Below are 21704 nucleotides of genomic sequence, written 5' to 3' on the forward strand. Positions count from 1 at the left end.
GAGAGAGAGGGGGGGGGGTGATGGGTAAAGCAGTTGGTGTTGAGCGTTGTTCATTTTAGCTCCCTCTGGCATACTGGACATAAAGAGAAAGAATCATATCGGTTTCTCCCAGAGAAAAGGGAATGATACAGTAGATAGAGACAGAAGGAGGGAGGGAAGAGTGCTCAGCATCCAGGTGTTTTAGCCAGCCTACAACACAGAGGTTTGCACCTCAAGATCCAGACACGCACGGCGAGACCTAGGCCCAAACACTGTTCCCTTTCATACCAACGTTTGAGGTAGACTTCGTTTGCACGTTTTCTGAGCTCCGAAGAAACAATGTGACCCTCTTAATTGTATCCACCCATCAATGGTGTATTCCAGGTCAAATCAAGTTGACCCAAGAAGTTGAATATTGTTTGGACCCAGGTCTGGGGAGGTAGATTCAATCCAAGCTCTGTTATCAGCACCACAACCCCCAAGAGAACGACACACTCACATGGACCTGGTGAAGTTGTCAGGACTCATCTGGGACACACAAATCACCCATAAGTGTATACTTTTTTTAAATAGTGTATAGAGAATTGATTCATGTTCCGGAACGTCATCAGTTATAAGATGATGGTGTAGAAATTGTACGACAAAAAATGTGTACAATTTCGTTCATCAGTCTTAGCCCAGGGTAGAAAGGTGTCCATCAGTGTGTTTACTGAGATAGATGAAGACAGATGAAGAATGGGGTTATCTTAATGAAACCCTGACAACTTCACAAGGTCCAACAGTTCTTGACAACCTTCCCTCTCCACAGTCACACCTGCCTCTAATCCCTCTACCAGCCCCTCCTTTATGCCTCCACCTATTACCCCTGAGCTTCCTCTCCTTCCAGACGTCACCTTCACCGCACTTCTCTCTCACTACCACCTGTCTCGTCAGATTCATCAGTAGCGCTTTATCTAGAAGTAGAAGGAGAAGTTTGGGATTGTGTTTACTTTTACAGACTGGAGCATATTTATCTTGAGTGAGGTCATACTGTGTTTGGACAGCAACAAGTTGAGCCCTGCTGATAAATAAATCAGAAGCTGACAAACGCTGGCTCTGTTCCTGTCTCAGAACCACACCTCAGAAGTCAGGCCGAATCTCCACTTCAGCAACAATTTGGAGAGTGCAGAAGGCGGGGAACTCAAATATTTATGCCATTTTACTTTATGAGTGCACTAGATTGTGCTGTTTCTGTGTGCACTTTAGGTTGAAATGTTCAAACTGGGCAACCTAGAAATAGATGTTATCTGGTCTTGTAGAATCATCAGGTAAGTGATGTTGAGCAAGAGAAAGTTTAAAAGTATGCTCTCACTTCAACTCACCTAGAGCTGTAGCCTGGCTCTACCTACTGCGTATGTTCATCTAGTCAATGTTGACTATATCTTACTCATCTGGAAGGCAAGGTATTTTTCTTGAGGTGTTTCAACAAGTGTTTGATATGGAAGGCTGTAACAGGGATGGGAAGGTAGTCAAGCAGACAGTCAAACAGACAGACAGCTGGTCTGTAACGGAGATAGAGAGGAGAGGTTGGACAAACCGGATGTCTCCACACTGACACAACAAACAACAACAACACCACCAACTCGACAGACAAGAAACACAACATCAACATCAAAACTGGTTTCCTGTCTATTCAGGCCTCACCACCTGTGGGGTGAGATTCCTCTCCAGTTCACCAAAACTAGATTTGAACTCCAAGCGCCATAAACAGACAGATCCAGATGAATGGAGGGACTACTGCACCAAACTCTGATGTCACTGTCTTTGTCCTCTCATGCGTACTATACTCTAACTCATTTTCAACCTACTGGCTAAGTCATTAAACGTTGAGCTCATGTTGGGGCAAACCAATGACTTGTCCATGAATTCTGTCCATTAGAGATGGCATAGGATGCGGAGGGCTAGTTTGGGCTCGTGTGACCATGTGTGGAAGCCTTCCCACTAATGCACAGCCTATAGGAGCCACTCAGTCACGGCACGGAGTAGAGGAGGCATGCTGGGTAAAATGTGACAGATCTAGGTCACCATGTTCCTCCGACCTGACCATTCCTCTTCAGCCGAAAGCGCTTGATGAGTGAGGCACGGCAGGGAGAGAGCAGGACATCTACATGTGTGTGTCAGCTGGTCATGTATGTACTCGTATTTGAGCAAGCTGTGTAGTAAAGTCTGTATTCATTTCCCGGCTGGTCATCAAAAAAGGACCACAGTACAAAATGTATATGTCTGTATGTACAGTAATGTATCTATGTACAGTAATGTCTCAAACCCACGCGTCAGCAAACATAGAATGTGTGTGTCGGTGTTATTAAGTTTGTCATTAGTCAAATGTTTGAAAACGTGTGTGTGTAGCTCGTAACAACATGCCATGGCCTCTATTCAAGTGATTGTATTTGAGACGTCAACCCTTGTAACCGCGGTAATCAATTGGAGGCACTGCAGCTTTTAGTAGATTGGGAGCTAGGCTCTTAGCACAACGATGGAGATCCACACACACACACACACACACACACACACACCCGCAGTGGTCCTGTGGCCAGAGGAACAGTGAACAACAGTGCCAGATTGATCAGGATCAATACAGCTATAGCAGGCGGTCCTTGTCATGTTCCACAGTAATGCCATGTTCTGGAGCTTTATCGAACACGCGTCACGCTCGCTGGCCGTGGAGGAAGGATGGGGCATCAGAAAAACATGGCCGCCACATTGCTGAATTTATTATTTCGTCAAGCAGTTGTACCTCTAACTGTGTGTTAATGGTGCATATCCCAGTGTAAAACTCATGGTATTAGAGAGTGTCGTGTGTCCAGGGAAGGCAGTGAGGGGAAGAACTCTCCAGGGAATAACCAGCATACCTCCTTCACAGCACTGAACAGACCACACCATGCAACATGCACCACACTGCAAATGGCACAGAAAGAAAAGGGGAGAGTGAGAAAGCGAGAAAAAGAGAGAGCGAGAGAGAGAGCGAGAGAGAGAGAGACAGAGAGAGAGAGAGAGAGAACCCTAGTACCCTAGTCTCTAAACAGGCAGACCATTAAATATCAATGTGAATCCAGTGATAATACTATAAGAACCACCTCTCTTGTCCTAAAGTCTAATCAAAAGCTTCAAGTACTTATCAAAGATTGTTCAATAGATTGGGAGTCATTTGTATTTTATTTTTTACTAGAAATAACATATCCATAACCTACTAAAAAACACACATTCATTCACACTAAGTCACACTCACTCACTCACTCACTCACTCACTCTCTCTTTCACATACACACATCTATATGAATCATTTCTACCAGAACTTTACTGATCATCTGCACTATAACCAATAGGTTTTCATGATCTGCTTAGTCTGGGCTAATATCCTCTACACCTTTCCCCACTTGGTGTTCATTCCTCTCAGTTCGAGAGCTATTGATCTTCTCTGGCTTTGTATTCCTATCAGGCAGACCCTGACTGGCTAGCTCCTGGACAGCTCTGGTAGCAAAGCCTTAATCTCTGATGCAGCAGAATGCAGCACTGGAGCCGCCAAAGCAGCAGCGTGCAGCCCACTCCCAGCCGCAATGCCATTTCCTAGACCGGGTCTCAAATGGCACTCTATTCCCTAGACTAGTGCACTATTCTTGACCCCTCGGCTAGAGGTAGTACACAGTGTAGAGGAATAGAGTGTGGATTTGATTTGAGACGCAGCCCTTTCGTCAGTGCGCCAGCTAGAGATCCTGTGATTCAGTACGTACCTCTGGTCAGACTTTAGTAATGCTACGAAGGTTGAATGACTGGCCTGGGGATGGAATGGAGGATGAAGTTAGTCTGAGTGGGAGGAAGGAGGGGGGGGGAATGGTCTGGGGAGAGAGATATAAGGGAGACCAAAGCAAATATTATTCCAACACAAATCTACATGCAGAAAGAGGTTTTAAACAGAGTTGGGCATTAGTAATCTGTTTCTACTCTGTAGCTGGTGGTCCAGTGCTGAACATGGTTTCTAAATGGTGCATTTCTTTTTCTGGTCATCTTTTTTGCCTCCATACACACATGTAGATTTGTGATCATCAGAGGCAATATTTGCAAAACATTTATCCATTGGCAAATGTATGAATACAACACATTTAAAATAATCTAGAGACATACATACAAGCAGGCTGTATGTATGGGACATAGCACTTCTTTCACAAGATCACATGACCCCCTGGTCCCAAAACAGTGGTTGACTTAGCGGAAAAGACTGGTGGCACAATCAGTCAAGATGAAAGAAAGGATGAGCAATTATTACACAGAGGGAGAAAGAGAGAGAGACTACAGTAAGAACTGACAAACTGGTAGACCCAAGGGGGATTGTCTCTTTGCTATGTCATGAACAAATGAACAGACTTGTGAACACAGCACAGAACCCAAAACACAATGAAAATGAGACACACGTGAGTACAAACAATGATAAGGTAGCATTACAGCTGCAACCAAATGTTTTGTCACTTCCTGTGCAAGAATATATGTGTCTTTTTCAGTGACCAGTAACACTTCAACTTGTTGAATCTAAGACCTACTAAAAATGTATCAATTAACCCCACACTGTCCTTACCAAAGTCCCTGATACTGTAGGTGGTTAGTTGCCCTAAGGTTAGGTCCTCAATAGCAGATTTGGTGCAGAGGACGAGTTTGACTGATTCAATAGGTTGCAAGTGAGACAGAGAAAGAGAAAGCTTGTGATTGGTATCTCAATCCATGTCCTACACATCTTGGACTGGCCAGACCTCTTTTCTTTGTCAGCTGGGAAATGGACTAACGTGCACTCAAGCTGCTCTCTCTGTACAACAGCCCCAGAGGGACAATCTGCACCAGGATTTACTGGACAGAAGCTGTCCCGAGGCTTCCTCAGGGAAGGATTCACCACTAGGAACCAGCTGGACCTTGCTGGAGCATTTCCATGTACCCTGTTCCAGTCGAATTCTAGACCCACTGAACACTAAGTACATCAAGAGCATATCCCCTCCATTAGAACAAAATAAAAAAGCAAACTAACAATAACAAAATAATGAAAGTAAATAAGAATTGCGATACTCATGATGAGTTATATTCTTTTTCTAAAATCCTCTTGGGACCGTTTGATTACTAAACATTTACACCTCCTGATAGGCAAAACATAAATTATGCAATCTATGATTTGAACATTCTCCTATATTGTTCTTTCCCACGGTTTCTTTAGCAACAGTGTGAAATAAGAGGGAGTAAGAAAGAGAAAGAGAGCGACATAGACAGAGTGAGAAAGACAGAGAGAAATAAGAGAGAGAGAGAGAGAGAGCGACATAGACAGAGTGAGAAAGAGAGAGAGAAATAAGAGAGAGAGAGAGAAATAAGAGAGAGAGAGAGAGAGAGAGAGAAAGAGAGTGACATAGACAGAGTGAGAAAGAGAGAGAGAAATAAGAGAGAGAGAGAGAGAGAGAGAGAGAGCGAGAGAGAGAGCGAGAGAGAGAGAGAGAGAGCGAGAGAGAGAGAGAAATGAGAAAGATAGATGATATGGTCAGGGTAAAGATGGTGAGGTGAAGTATATATATATTTAACTGGTAGTTCTGACCTCCAAATCTGATTGGTGGACAGCCGTGTGTTATTCCCAGTACATGGTACATATATATATATATATTTCAGAAAAATTAAAGCATATTTAACAAAACAGTTTAGTTGATCAACAGAACCACACGTAAAACATGTAGAAAGAAGCACAATTAATACCACACACACAAACACCCTTAAGTACATAACATTTTGTCAGAGAATACATAGAAACAGATAGGGCAGAGTATATTTGAGATGAACAACCCAGTGCTCTTATGACCTCTGGCCTGTTGTGTGTCAACAGAGGTCAAAAGAGTGCGTGTCATAAACGGATGACAACAAAGCAGCAGAGCCACTCTGGGCTCAAAAACAAACAAGAAGTGCTATATGATGAAGAGGAGGAGGAAGGGGAGGGGATGGAAAAGGGGGACAGTTTAAAGCAATGGGCCCTGTTTTGAGGACTTGAAAACACTCTCGTCTCCTCTGCACTCTGGGACGGTCACCGATCTCGAATGGATGGAAATGTCACAACAGTATTTGCTCTAGTTCTCACATCAAAGAACAAATGGATCGGTGATTATCTCAAGGAGCACAGGTAAGAAGGAGACATTTTATGAGTCCTGGAAAAGAGCCCTGGTCCCACTTTAAAAGCAAGAAGCCTGGCGGCCATTTTGAGTAGGCATATGCATATGCAAATGAGGCTCTTCACTTTTAGAGTGGGAAAGAAAGCACGCAGTCTGACGATGCGTGTTCAGTATACAGTATGGCCATTGAGGTTGACACTGCGACGCACATCAGTCCACACTGAACTAGTCTCCACAGAGCCCTAAGACCTTCACCTTTGTGCGTGTGTATGTTTGCAGTTCATGTCTCAATGAGGGATAGACGAGCGTCAATGTGCCATTTTAATCAACTGAAATAAAATGGTCTGTCTGTCTGTCTGTCTAAATATGTGAGTGTATTGATAGCCTTGTTAAGTCTGGCCCACTTCAGAGCTCCTGTAACAGAGGTAGGAGCTAAAGCACAACTTTAAAGCACGGCGGTGAACAGTGTTCCAGCACAGCCTAATCCTTCAACCACCCAAGTACACCAAACATGGGCTACTCTGTATAGTACGTGGCTCAGTTGTTTGGGTCAACACCCTCACAAGAGCATTTCCCGGTGGTTGGGACAGGGATGGGGTCTAATGTTTGCGGGTAGGACCAGCTTAGGGTTGGGCTTGTAAGAGGGGAATGGGAAAAGCTGGGCTCCTAACCGCTGGCCCCGGACCAGTGCATAGAGAGCCTGGCTTCTCCCCGTGGCTGTGCTGTAGCAGCGTTCTGTGAAACCCAGAGTGGAGGGCAGTCCCAGAAGAGAGAAGAAACCAGCAGCTCTCCATTTGGAGAGACCAGAAACACCAGTGGCTTTCACTCTGGTACCTCTCTCACAAACACACAAAAACAGTGACATAGGTTTTGGTCACTACCTAGAGGCAAACCACATTCAGGTTCAAGTCCAAATTCCGTTGTTGACTGTTGAATCGACAGATTCAATGAGCCAGCACCTCCAAGTTCGAGGTTTTAAAGTGGACAGGATATTTGTTTTTCAGGCGAAATTGTCCTAGCTAAGCAGAGCGTGTGCGAGAGTGAAGGGCCACTGAAAGAGAGGAGGAGGACACAGCACCACAACACAGAGCACAGGACAGACGAACGGACAAATGGACGAGGGGGGACGGTGACAGACAGACAGACAGTGTAACACAGAGCAACAAGAGCCGACATACAAACGCATGACACGACACAACCTGAGGAGGGAGACAACACAACAACAAGACATGTCAGACATGGACCCTCACTAATAGTAATACTCCAACCCCCCCCCCCCCCCCCCCCCCCGCCCCCACCCCCCAGAGACCCGCCGGCCCACACAACTCTGTAATGGAGAGAAGGCAAGTACGGTATCTCAGGACAAACATACAAAACAACACACGCACGTCTTCCACTCTTAGAGAACCGTCTGCAGACACACACACAGGTACGGTATTGTATGGTGCGAACATATGCCTGTGTGGAGCTGAATGTGAATGTTGAGCGACCTAAGTGTATGAGAGCTGAGGAGAGGGGGGGGGGGGGGGGGTGAGTGGAGTGGTTGTGACTACCGACATCCCCAGGGGTGGGGAGGCCATCATATCGTTCACATCACATCACATGAATCCGTTTAGCCTCTCGTCGCACAATTAGGCCCGGTTATCTCTCCATCGCCTTGTTTCCCCTCTCTTCTCCTCTCTTTGTCTATGGTTCTAGTGAGTCATGTTGGTCTAATCGGCCTTGCTGGCCCAGGGGCTCTTCTCAGCTCTCACTGGAAGTGTGTGTGTGGTTTGGAGGGAAGGAGATGGAGGAGGGACGTCTGTGTGTGTGTGAGTGAGAGAGACCACAGGGAACTGAAGGGTTAAGGGTCACCCTGAGGTCAGATACAGGTGTTTGTGTATGTGTGTGTGTGTGTGTATCTGTGCATGTGTGTGTGGGAAAGTACTGAATTGAATTCAAAAACACCAAATGCTCAGCCATTGTGTTACTCTGAACTGTTGTGTGCAGATGCTGTCATACATTTATAGACACACACACACACGCACACACACACCCAACAGCTCCCACCCTCCCAAACACACACACTCCCAACCTACACAAAGAACCATAATCCACCATAGAACATCTGTAATACTTAAAAACTGTACAGTAACAAGCAATCGGCATGCATTTTAAACATTCAACCAGTTTGAGGTATGTTGGAAGTGAGGTGTGCAGAGTATTTATGAAGATGCGTGTGTGTTTTCCGCCATCTTTCTGTGTGTCGTTTCACTACACCTTTCACTACAAACAAAACCATGTGTTCTCTGTGTTACCTCTGTGTCCCTATGGTTTGATCCAGGAGGAGGCAGAGTTTGCATTGAGGTCCGGCTTGAACCATTCCTCTCCTGGGGGGGATGCTGGGCCGGCAGCTGCACCTTGTGGTGTGTTTGTGGTGGGAGTGTTGGATTGGGGTGTGTAGAGGAGTGCATTTGGGGGGGTCAGGGAATGTTAGGGTTTTACAGGGTGGGGTGGAGAGGGTTAGTTCAACGTTGAGGTGGTGTTTGAAAATTGAAGGATCGAAGAAGGATTGGGAATTGGAAGTTTGCGCCATGTGGGTGACAGGTGAAAGGGGAGGCAGGTGAGACAAGGATGTGGAGTTTTAACACAAAGCAAGTCAGGAGAGAGGGATGTGTGAGGGGGCGAAAGAAGGAAGAGGAGAATGAAAAGAGATAGGATGGGATGGGGGCAAATACAGGGTGTGAGAAGGAGAGCATCGATAGCACAGATGAGAGAGTGAGAAAGGGAAACAGAGAGAAAGGGAACGAGAGAGAAAGGGAACGAGAGAGAAAGGGAACGAGAGAGAGGGAAAGAGAGAGAGAGAGAGAGAGAGAGAGAGAGAGAGAGAGAGAGAGAAGGAAGGAAGGAAGGAAGGAAGGAAGAGAGAAAGAGAGAGAGAAAAAGCAGGCATGAAAAGCAGCAATAGAAAACAGCCAGATGAAGTGGAAGTACCTCACATTTCCTACTGTAACATTCTGTACTGTATACAGTCAATCTGTAAGTGGAGAACATTATTTCTATTTTTATTTTTTTTAAAGGACAAAAAAACATTGTAAATCACAAACTGTAAATGGCGCTAGTTTACCATTACATAGACCGCCATCATGTTGAGTGCATGTTTAGTTGAAGACAGCTCCATGGTTTGTACACTACTTGAGTGTTCAAGTACTGTGCAAAATATCAATTGGCACGGTTGGTCATTGATATTTCATTGATGCCATAACATAGCATAACACAGCTCATATCTGGCTGTCAGGAGAGATACATAAATAACCTACTGACCAAGTGGGAGGGACTATGTTGAAGCCGAGCTGTCAGTCAACATGATTGAAAATGAGGAGAATGACAGGGAGGAGGGGTCAGGGGGGAGGATATAGGGAACTACAGTGTGTCTGCTTGTCTATGGAGTTAGAATATGTTAAATAGGTGTGTCTACAGTAAACCGTCCCTCCAGTATGGCCCAATAGGGTGTGTGCATGTGCAAATGTAAGTGCGCATGTGCTTGGTGCATGTCTGTGTGTGTCTGCGTGTGTCATGGTCCAAGCCCTGGCGTACCTTTCCTGACGTTCCCGTCTGTGGCGCGTTGGAACTCGCCAGTGCTCAGCAGGAAGCATGCGCGGTCGTGGGGGTAGCGCTCGCGGCCGCTCCCCGAGCCCAAACCCCCTGTCGCAGGGCTCCTCTCGTCCCCCAACACCTGGTCTATGTTAGGACAGTCCTCATTGGCCAGCGCGGCATTGGCCGCGTCGCCGTTCTGCTTGGAGTCTGAGGGAAGACAGAGATAGGTGGGGGAGGGAGACAGGGAGGGAAGGAGGGAAAGAGGGGGGGGGAGGGGGGAGGGAGAGGGAGGGAGGGAGAAGGTATGGGGAGGTGGTGGGAGAAGGGGGGGGGGCGGGGGGAGTGAAAGAGGACGTAAAGGATCAACAGTCAGAAAAACGGGTAGATACCGAATATTTAAAAAAAGGAGGTTCAAAAAATAAGGGAGACAAAATCAGTGAAAAGGAGTTTTTACAACAAGATGAGGAATGAGTTTTGGTTTTTTAAGCCAAATGCAGATGAAGGAAGAAAAAAAAAACGGGAAATGGAGGTAAAAGGAGAGGGTAGCAGAATTAAAAGACGACGTAACAACAGAGGGAATGTGAGAGAGGGAGGGGAAGGAGGGGGGAGGCAAGGAGGAGGGAGGACAGATTAGGCAAAGGTGGGGGAGGAGGGGACAAAAGAACATTAGTGTCCTGTGATAGCCTTGCCACTCACGTGACCAAAACACTGCAGTGGAAAAGGCAGGAGCCCAGCCTCTCCTGCTGCACACACACAGACACACACACACACACACAGCATCAATGCACTCACAATAAGCAAAAGAGGAGGGAAGGCATCCAAGAAAAAGAGGGAGGATGAGGGGGAAGGAAAGGAAGAGAAGGAGAGGGGAGGTTACTAAGAGATACTGTACCAATCTGTACGCGCACACATATGCCCACACGCACACACACACAAGCAGACACGTTCTCTAACTTGGAGATGCTGCAGGGTAACTTGTGATTATAGCTTCCGACACAGCTGTCAAATCTAATCTGACCTGACTTACTGCTCAACAATTTACAGAAATAACCCAGTGGGCGATCCCTCGCGACGACACAACAAGCACACGCGCGCTTGTGGGGAGGAGGACGGATTGGCCGAGCGACCAGGAGAGAAGGGCAGAGACACTAAAGGAAAGGGACACGGACGCTCAAGTGAATGAAAGAGAGCTGCAGAGAAAAGAGAGAGAGAGACAGAGAGACATTGAGAAAGAGAGGGAGATAGACAGACAGAGAGAGAAAGAGAGAGACAGAGAGAGAAAGAGAGAAAGAGAGAGAGAGAGAGCCCTAGTTACACAACTGGTTCTCATTTTCCCATAGGAACCAACCAGACCATGTAATGTAGGAGCTGATATGAAGGGGAAACATCTGACTCTAGGAGCACAGATTAGGACTCTGATGGTCAACTGTGCCTCCAGTCAAGAGGACATTACGTCTACTAAATTCCAGACATTCCAGGTTTGGGAGCTGTCAAAAGACAGCTATTTAACTGATGTATAAATAGCAAGTTTTTTGGCACACAGTCGTGCTTTCATCATACTGTAAGTTAAATACTGAATATGAGATGATTTCACTAAACTACTGCTACGTACATGAAACTGACTTTGGATATTCAGTTAACTTTCTCCAAGCAAGGTCTCAAAAACCGTTTTTATCTCCCAGTCCATTAAGACTTCTCATGACTTCCCAGGTTCAGATCGACAGTACATAGCAAATCGATCGCAAGCTCCCAAAACTTACACGACTCTAGCTCCATCAAAAAAATGGCATAGCGTGTCACTTCCTGGATCAAGCAGTAAACCCTTCCTGTGTGCCACAAGGGTGCGTGTTCTGCATGGACGTGCGGGAAGAAACAGCGTTGTGCAACAAGACTTGGGGCACGACAGCAGGCGTGTGAGTGTGTGGCGGTCAGTCAAAGGTTCACAGTTTGCCGTGACCCGGATAACTACACCACAGACTTCAGACCTCTCCCTTGAACCTGCCCTCAGGGAACCAGCCCAGTCATGCTTTCACTCAGCTGCCTTCCATCAGCTGCAGGGTCTATAGAGAGCCTTGGACCACACGCTGTCTCCGGTCATTCACTTCTGACTGCAGCCGGTCAACACAAACAAATCTATAATCAGGTGTTTGAGTGACTTCGGCTAGGATCAGGGTCAGGGATCCAATATGTCCATTTAAAGCTGAGGAAAACAAGTGACTTCATTTTCTTCTCGATGGTACTTTTTATTAAAGAAAATACACTGTCATCCTCGTGTTGGTTTTCTGTGTTAGTCAGACTGTGGTTGAGGTGTGACAAGGGGTGAGCCACCAGAGGTGAGACCAGGGGAAAGACCAGAGGTGAGACCAGGGGAAAGACCAGAGGGCCCTGCCGAGACACACAGAGAGGACACCCCCGTGAGCGCTGATGTTCCTGCCAGTCCTACTCTGCTCAGGACCACAGGACTCAAACACAGACTAACTGTGTCTCCTGTCCACCTACCGTCCTCATCTCATCTCAGCCGGACACTGAACCTTGACGTCCCCACCCATAACCTAAACACATCGAGACAGCCCCTCCCAGTCCCCGCTCAAGAACACATGCAGATCAATGTCCCACTGAGGCAGAGGTAACAAGAGAGGGCGAGGGTCTAAGAGAGAGCTGGAAAGAGTGACGGAGAGAGACCATCACAAAGAGAAGAACCGGGAGAAGGAGAAGAGAGGAGAAGAGGTGACAAGTATACATAGAGTCAGGAGGAGAATGACCGAAGCAATGCTCCAAGTAAACAGTAGGGATGTAAAAGGATAAGTTAGTGAGCCCCACTAGTCATGCTTTCCCCTTCCGTCTGGTGTGACTGTGGGCTTCCCTGACAGACGGAACTATCTTGGAGTCGAGCATCTAATCAGGCCAGACCCCCCCCCCACCCCCCCCACCCCCCCCCCCCCCAAGTCTGGTAGATTCTAAATACATGTCAGATTAGCATGGCACATGGTTCCATGTTTCTGAATATGTTGATGTGCTTTGTAACGCGTTGTAACGCTATGTGAGTGTGTGTGTGGATGCCTGACCTTCAACAAGCCTAATCCCCCCATGGTGCCCCCCCCACCCTGCTCTTCTAGTCCCATTACATTTTGCTCTTCTTCATCTTCCGTTAAGTGTTGTGGTGACAGGCTAATCTCAGTTCCAAACGATCCACTTCTATGTTGTGTGTCTTTGGAGGAGAGGCAGTGGGATCTCCACGAGGGAGTCTGGACGGCCTCAGTAGTTTGTAGAACTTCACACACTTCAACTTGTGCCCTGCCATGCAAACACTGAGCTGATACCCGAGAGGGATAGGGAGGGCCACAGTCAACTCAGCGTTTGTGTTTATGTGTTTGATAGCTTGCAACACCAACAGACACACACCCATCCACATACAACACACAAACGCACCCATCCGCATACATCCGCGCGCCCACTCCCGCTCACCTGTCCTGTTGATCTCGATGATCTCCTCCTGTGCCAGGGGGCAGTCTCCTCCTCCCATACTGCCCGAGCCCACCATGCCCGGACCCAGCACGTTACCCATGAGCCTGTGCGGTGAGGCTGTGGCCATGGCGAGGGCGTCGGGCTTGCAGTAGTTGGGCGAGCCGGGCTGGGGTGCGCGGGGGATGTGTTTGTTCCTCTTCTTGGGGAGCTTCTGCTTGGCCATGGCCAGGGAGTAGTACATGCCGAAGTTGTTGACGATGACGGGCACGGGCATGGCAATGGTCAGCACCCCCGCCAGGGCGCACAGCGCGCCCACCAGCATGCCCGACCACGTTTCCGGGTACATGTCCCCGTAGCCCAGCGTAGTCATGGTGACCACCGCCCACCAGAAGCCGATGGGGATGTTCTTAAAGGTGGTGTGGGCGGCGGCCGTGGGGTCGGCGGGGTCGGCCCCAATGCGCTCGGCGTAGTAGATCATGGTGGCGAAGATGAGCACGCCCAGGGCGAGGAAGATGATGAGGAGGAGGAACTCGTTGGTGCTGGCGCGCAGGGTGTGGCCCAGCACCCTCAGGCCCACAAAGTGGCGGGTCAGCTTGAAGATACGCAGGATCCGCACGAAGCGGACCACGCGCAGGAAGCCCAGCACGTCTTTGGCTGCTTTGGAGGACAGGCCGCTGAGCGCCACCTCCAGGTAGAAGGGCATGATGGCGATGAAGTCGATGATGTTGAGGGTGGTCCGGAAGAACTCCCCTTTGTCCGGGCAGAAGACCACGCGGAAGAACACCTCAATGGTGAACCAGATGACGCACATGCCCTCCACGTAGGTCAGCCAGCCGTCGGTCACCACCTCGTAGACGATCTCCTCGCTCGTCACGTTGCCCACCGTCACGTTCTCCGTCTTGTTGTAGATGGTGTTGAAGGCCTCGTGCGTCTCCAGGCAGAAGGTGGAGATGGAGATCAGGATGAAGAGGAGCGAGGCCAGCGCTACGTACTGCCCGGGGGGTAGAGGAGGAGGGAGAGGGGAGGTGGGAGGGAGAGGGCGGGGAGAGGAGGAGGAAGAGGAGAGGTGGGGGGGACAGGGGAAGAAGGGGAAGGTCACATATTAAAATGGCATCGATCGAAAGGAAGACCTACGCTTGACAATGTAAAGGAAAAAAGGCAGACACAATACAACAGAGGCCCACCAACAGTTTGTGCTCGACCAGCAACAGTCTCAGAACAGTCTGCCTCATCCATTACTACTGCATGTAGCTACAGATGGAGGTCACTCCAGTGTCCCTGAACAGCCAGCAACACCACAGTGCCCTACTGATCGGAAATCAGATTTTTTTAATCGAAATGACACCCGTTGATGACCTACTCCTCTGTGGTTATATATTCATATCCATGTTCAAAGTCCATAGCTTCCTGCTGTGTAAAACAGTACTGCTGCTCTTTTGGGCCATTGCAGTGGCTAAGCTGGAAGTGTAAATAGACTGAAGATAGGGGGCGCCAAACACCATTAACAACTTGTCAAATTACAAATGAGCTGACAGAGAGAGAGACATAGAGAGAGTGAGAGTGAGAGAGAGAGAGAGAGTGAGAGTGAGAGTGAGAGTGAGAGTGAGAGAGTGAGAGTGAGAGAGAGAGAGAGAGAGAGAGAGAGAGAGAGAGAGAGAGAGAGAAAAAGAGAGAAAAGAGAGGAGAGAAAGAGAGAAAGATAGAGAGAGAGAGGGTGGAGGGAGGGAGAGGGGGGAGGGAGGGAGAAGAGGGGTAAAAGAGATAGAGAAAGAGAAAGAGTGAAAGCAAAATGGAGAAAGAAAGAAGGAGAGATAAAGGGTGAAATAGCAGGGAATCCTGTGTGCTGCAATGTCATTGACACTGCACTAAGATATTTAGAGAGAAAGAGAGAGAGAGAGAGTACACACTGGAACCAGACAACTGGAGGAAGAAAAAAATCATAGGGATGAAAACAGAAGAGGGGAGATCATGAGATAGAAATGGGAGAATTAGTACAGAGAGAGATTTAAGACGGGCAGAACGTGAGGAGAGTGGGGACAGAGTAGAGGAGAAAATGGAGAGAGGCAGAAGGAATGTGGAGAGGGAGCACTGAGTTATGCTGTGGGCAATCCTGTGGCCACCATTATGAAAACAGAGATGTCATGTTCCCTCTCACACAGATAAATGTCTATTGATCGGGCCGGCATACGCCGCTACCTGTATAAAGAGCCCCTCCTCTTCTCCTATCAGAGACTGATCAATAGTATCTGTTCATCTCAGTTCTCCCTCCCAGAAATCGGCCTCGCTCGCTTCTCCACAGCACCCTGGCGCCCTCTCTGGTTCTCCTTTTCCTTCCCCAATTCTCTCTGCATATCACTTCTCCACACGAGTCTTCCCTTCCCTGCTTTCCTCCCTCTTCTCTGCCCCCCTCTCTGCTTTCCTCCCCCTCTCTGGGCCCCCCTCCCTACATTCCCTTTACACCCCTCTATCTTAACCATAGCTACACAAACCCCTACACTCTACCACACCATGCTGCCTCCTGGCTTCCTCCAACCCATTAATTTATTTTATGTAGCACGTCATTATGGGCATTTTGTAAATGTGTGTATATGTGTGTGTGTGTGTGTGTGGCCTGATCTGCTGTTTCCCCTTCTCTGCAGTGCCCCCCCCCCCCACCCCCCCACACACTCCCTGTTCCTTCCGCTTTCTTACCCCCCCGCCTCCCTCCCTTCCTCAGAAAATCTCTACCTCTAACCAACCCCCTCTGCTCTCACTCAGCCCTCCCATAGGCCTACCTCAACACATCCTCCTCCTCCCTTCCTCCCTCTCCATCGCTCTCCCTCTCCCACATCTCTTCGGCGCAGTAAGTAAGCTGCCTGGATGTGTTGGGGTCCTCACAGAGACCTGACTGCAGAGTAGGTTTCGTCTTGCAGAATGCCCGATCGGGTCATTGTTGTGGAGAGGACCGCTTATAACACTCCCCAAACACACACACACACACAATAAGCGGGACGGCTTTAAGGATGCCTCTCAAATAGGAGAAGCCAGGTCAATCTTCTCATGGTGACGGATGAGAAAAGGCAGGGAGAATCCGGGGAGATTTGGCTAATTCCCAGACCCTATTAGTGTGGACTAATTTAACAGGCCCATCTCGCCGTGGCCTCAAAATGCTGATGAGGACAGAGCCCACTTCCTGTGCCGACCAGAGACACTGTCGCCACGGTGATGTCCCCCTCAGTGTTCTGAAGCACCCAGTCCCACTTTCGGATGAGCGTTTTTTTTCTTCTCCTCCTTCTCCTTTCTTCTCTTTAACTTTGCATGTGAATGGGAACTGTGTTTGAAGCTGAGAAGAGTGGTCTCGCACATCATTATCAAATCCCATCAAATATGCTGAGGTTAGGACCCGCAACATGAGCACACGTACGAACACTTCTCCTTCCATTAGCGGCGCTTTAATAAACACAAGAACAACAGTCTTCCTCCTCGCTCGCAACTACAAAGCAACTCCACTGCCATGGCCACAGTCCATAATCTACATTAAATACACTGTAAGAACACACTGAATGCTTCTCAACGAATGACCAGCAGAGTGTACCATTTCCTATTCACCGACAGGGCAGGAATGGCTCTATATTCATGAAAGGAGAGGGGACAGAAACTGAACTCTCAGAGTAGCACATGTGTGTTCCAGTCTGGGATTCCTGCAGCCAATACCAGACCCACTCAGCTGAGTTACACTCTGCCGGTAGGATGGGGGTCTTGTTCAATAGCACTCAGGTCCTAAACTGTTGCTGTTTAAAAACATGCACTGCCATCACTTACCAAGCCTTTTTTTTCAACACTGCAATGGTCCGAGCGACCTGTCACTGGTTCCACCTTGTGGACATGCAGGAGTTTCTCTGCACACTGCAGTGCTCAGATCTGAACAAGCACTGGAGCACATGTGAAGGTAGACGACGTGAGGGAGGGAAAGCGACTGAAGATGGAAAAACATGAGGGTAGGGGGAGGAGAAGCAGAGGGAGGAGAGACAAAAGAGAGGGAAGGGTGCAGGAGAAAGCTACCGGGGAGGTGAACGAAATAGAAGGGAAGTGATTGGGGTTTCAAGAGTGAGATTTAAATTAAAACATAGGGTGAAGGAAGTTATGATGAATAAATCATTCTTGTCATGAATAAGTAATTATTTACTGTGGGTACACATGATGGGTAAAAAGTGAGCTATAAATAGATATCATGTGTCTTTGTAGATATTTGATTCAATGACCGGAAAGGACTACATATGAGGACAAAAATGAACACATTCCTGATTACTATGTTGAGATAGCCACAGTTGGCAAATTATAATGACACTTGGACTTGGAAAGGCAGAGTGACTACCACTGAGGCTAATTTTAATCAGTTCTGTTTGCTTCTTTCGTCTCAAATAATCGAAATCGAAATCAAGCACTGAGACACAATCATTCCCTTCTTCCTTTTCTAAAACATAATCCCTCTCTTCTATTCTCTTCTCTAACAGTTTAGACCTCGCCCCACTCCCATTTTCATACCACTCAAGTCAAACTGACCTAATTCTCCTTAATGTGCGGCTGCTACTAAATTGCCCTAGTCTTCCTGCTTCCTCTGCTGTCCAGACCAGCTTCCTCTCCTTCCATCTCTTCTGCTGTCCTCCTCTCTTCAGGCAATTTCTCCTCTCATCCTCCTTTTGTATTTGTGCCTCCCTTCTGTTAACCCCACCTGTCTTTCTCTCTCCCTTGACCTCTTTCTTTTCTCTCCTAAGTTCCACTATTCTTTTCCATTGTTTATTATGAATAAAACATTTCCCCGTAAACATTTCATAGTTCGCTGACATGAACATCGGCCATTAGACAAACTAGCGTTGACATACCAAAAATGCATCTACCACATATATTGGCCTTTAGAAGCAACTAAGTGGTCCCAAGAAAAAACCCTTCATGTACACATACACTCTTAACAGGTTATGGCTGATGTGCAGAATAAAGAAAAATTAAAAAAACACATTTGTCAACAAATCTCACTCCCTCACTCGATAATCTGCTCTTAGCAAACAACTTCCATAATATACTGACAGGGGGGGTAGGAGGTGGGGGGGATTAAAGGGCAAAGAACAAAGAAAGGTTCCGTCAAAAGCTGTGAAGTATAAATGGATAGCGTGAATGAGTTTGGAACAGCAGATCCAAACAGGCTATTATGATCAATTAGCCTGACTGGCTATGAGCTCTACTCAAAACTCATCACAGTCGGATGGTGCTGCCCTGACCTCTCTGTGTCAGAGAGGGGATATGGGTGAAAGGCAGACAGAAAAACAACAGAGAGAGCGACAGAAAAAAGAAAAGAAAGAGAGGAAGGAAGGAAGGAAGAGAGGGACACAGAACAGAGACTAAAAGTTTTGAGAAAAAAAAGGAAAAGGAGGAAGAGAAAGAGAGAGAGAAAAGGAGCTAATGCCATCCCCTAGCAGTGGCCCACCAACCTATATTGCAGCTTGTTAAGGCCCTCTACAGTATAAGACCTCCTCTTTGAGATAACTGTGAATCCTCTGGAAGAGAAACACAACCACGGAACATGGTCATGTATTACCCTCTCACAAACTGCTCGATCCTGATAAACACACACACACACACACACACCTCTGAGTCGGCAGAAGTCCTGAGGCAGTGCTGCGTTAGAGGACGAGGAGAGGAATCCAGGCCAACGTGGCTATTGACACCTCATGGGGAACAGATGCTAATATAAAACAGGGCTATTTGTAGTCCAGTCACCTCCATTAGACCAGGTCACAGTCTGCGTTACACCACACCACAGCACAACCCCCCCCCCCTCTCCTCCCCCCAGCGTAAGGACACGGCGATGACAACGGCCGCTGCTGCGACACAGACTGGGAGGTGCGACACTTGCAATTAGCGCTACCTCGGTTACACAACGCATTCTGCTGAATGACTTCATGCTACAGGTTCATTCAGCTACGAGGTACAGGGACGGGGATATTGTAGCATGGCTGAGTCGCTTGTAATGTAATATGGCCCAACGTAACCAACACTGTTCATTCAGGTCTGTTCATCTTTACTACAGGATAGTGTGATTACTGCTGTCAGGGTCATGGTCAGACCGGCCATTACACAGCAGCACTTCTCTAACTTTTTGGTGCTTGGGACTGGGAAGGCATGAACTTTATTGGTCAGGTAAAACCTTCTTAGAATCTACTGGGTCGACTTGATAATCGACGATTGTACTTTGTTTGAAGTTGAACATTGTTATTGTGAACATTCCTGACAATTTCTTTTTTTATTTTATCGACACAGTTGGATGAAGAGACAGGAAAGCACAGAGAGAGACAGGGGGGGAAGACATGCAGGTAGTGGCCTGAGGCAGATTAGAACCCTGGCCCCTGCGTTAAGTCTTGGCCTTCGTGGTACGTGCTCTTACCCTGTGAGCACCTCCTAGCTTTTTCTTGTCGTTTGAGCTGACAGAGTTAACTACTGGCTTCTTTTTATTCTTGGTAAAAATACAAATAAAGTGGGAATATGCAGCATATCGGTTGTCTTTTGTCTATGGGGCGGCTGGTCAACATACCTGTGTTGTAGAAACAACCATCTCAAGTGAATACAGTGGACAGCATGGTTTCTAGTTTCTAGAAACCGAATCATGATGTCAGGCATCATGATATATGTTGCTTGATCACATACTGTAACCACCTACACCTTGACACGTGGTATTACACAATTGTCCATATATATTTTTCAAACCAGCCTAAAGAAATAAGCAATGTAAAGGGAAAGATCTTTCAATTCAAAGAAGCTCACCCACCCTTGCGCTAGACACCCCCTCCTTTCTACAGGTCAGCAGGAAAACCCAGGAGAGCGCACACTTCACAAACATCCCAGACAACTTAAAGCCAGCAAGTACAGACCAACCTTTAACCACAAGCACTCAAATTCTAATTGCGATCAGCCAAAAGGAGCGCACAAGCTCGATGGCCTTACTGAATCAGCACTGCCAATCAATACAATCATTTGGAAGAACAACAAAGAATGGTGGGGAGTCTTTAATTATAAATCTATAGATTAAATCCTATCGACTAAAAGCATCCTATTACATTATCAGATCATAAACATTGTAGTCTCCAAATACTCCAGTGATGTGAACAGCATCAAGTTTTTCTGGGGCAGTCAAAGTAATATTTTTGCCGATTTAAATCTGCTTTGAAAGCCTGTCTGCATCTAACATACTGGGAAAAGGGTGGCTGGAGGACTGAGAGAGAAGATGGAAATATGCCTGGAGTTCTCCCTCTCTACCTCTCTCTTTATTTTATTTTCTACAGCTCTCTCTTTCTCTCTACTTCTCTGCCTCGCTCTCTCTCTTTCTCTCTACTTCTCTGCCTCGCTCTCTTCTTACTGCACCATAATGTCACGGACCAACAGATACCCAAGGTGGAAAAAAGGGGGGGGGGGGCGAAAAAGGGAACAAACAGGCAGAAAAAGAGAGAGAGAGAAAAGACAGACTGAGCGATATAGAGAGAGATAGAGGGAGATGGAGAGAGGTGAAGTCACATTGTGTGGACATGGGGGCTATAGCACTAAGAGCATCCATCCGTACGCTAGCTACAGTACAGAGGAGTGAAAACAGCCTACAGCACAGGGTAAGCATGCGGTGTGTGTAAAGGGAGAAAGAGTACAAGAAAGAAAGACAAAGAGAGAAGGTGTGTGTGTGTGTGTGTGTGTTTGCAAAACTGAGGGAGGATGATTGGAAAAATGTAATATACTTAAATGTAACAATATAGTAACAGAAGAAGAGGACGGGGGAGACCAAATCGAAAAGAAAAAGAGAAAAGGATGAAAGCAGTATAGAAATCAGTTTTCAGCTCTGCTGCTGTATGGTTACAGATTGCTGCAGTGTGCTCGGATCAGTGCAGCGGTTTGGTCTAGTACGGCTACAGCATTCAGTACCAAGGACAGCTCCCTGCCAAATACTGCTCCAGGCTTCCACGGAGCAGAGCTGTGGCCAAGCAGAAAGGCTGCGAGAAAGAGATCACTAGTGGCTTTTGGAGCTGTGTAAATGGAAAACACCAGTGGGAGCTCTGTGACAGAGCCTCTGTCTGTCACAACCTGCATAACACAAGGGACTATGTACGACTCATTAGACAGAAAAGGCAAGAGAAGAATAGGGGGGCGTGCGTGTTTGTGTGTGTTTGTGTGCGTGTCATGTGGTGTGTGTGTGTGTCACCTACATTTGGGCTCTGTGTTGTAGTGAGCACCGTGTCTCTGGTATTCATGTAACCGAGGGCTATAAAGTGATGTCACATTTCCTCCTGTAACTGTGATACAGTTCCCTTAGCAGATAGAAAACTCACTTCAGACTGTATTTTACTAGCCCTGTGAACGACAGACACCCACTATCAAACACTCTGGCATCTCTGCTTCATTTAAGCAACATTCTCTACCAGAGCACCAGAGCCACAGCACCCTAGTAGGAGACTGTCTCAATACATGCTAGGATTTGCATAATACATGTATGTGCAGTCTCGAGAG

General features: G+C 47.4%; 1 protein-coding gene across 2 annotated transcripts in view; it reads right to left on the reverse strand.

The window, feature by feature from the left end:
• Window positions 1-21704, reverse strand: part of LOC146253231 (voltage-gated potassium channel KCNC1-like) — a 33274-nt gene that overhangs the window by 608 nt on the left and 10962 nt on the right. The window contains exons 2-4 of one of the 2 annotated variants that reach the window (XM_084678532.1): window positions 13185-14175; window positions 9720-9926; window positions 8451-8542 (exon numbers count right to left, since the gene is read on the reverse strand). In XM_084678532.1, the coding sequence (XP_084534658.1) occupies window positions 8451-8542; window positions 9720-9926; window positions 13185-14175 (1290 nt within the window). Of the gene's footprint in view, window positions 1-8450; window positions 8543-9719; window positions 9927-13184; window positions 14176-21704 lie in introns of those variants that run through there. The other variant, XM_084678531.1, reaches the window with a different exon arrangement.

This window comes from Hypomesus nipponensis, chromosome 17, assembly GCF_054491055.1.
Source record: "Hypomesus nipponensis isolate SF chromosome 17, ASM5449105v1, whole genome shotgun sequence".
In the NCBI taxonomy this organism is placed as follows: Eukaryota; Metazoa; Chordata; class Actinopteri; order Osmeriformes; family Osmeridae; genus Hypomesus; species Hypomesus nipponensis.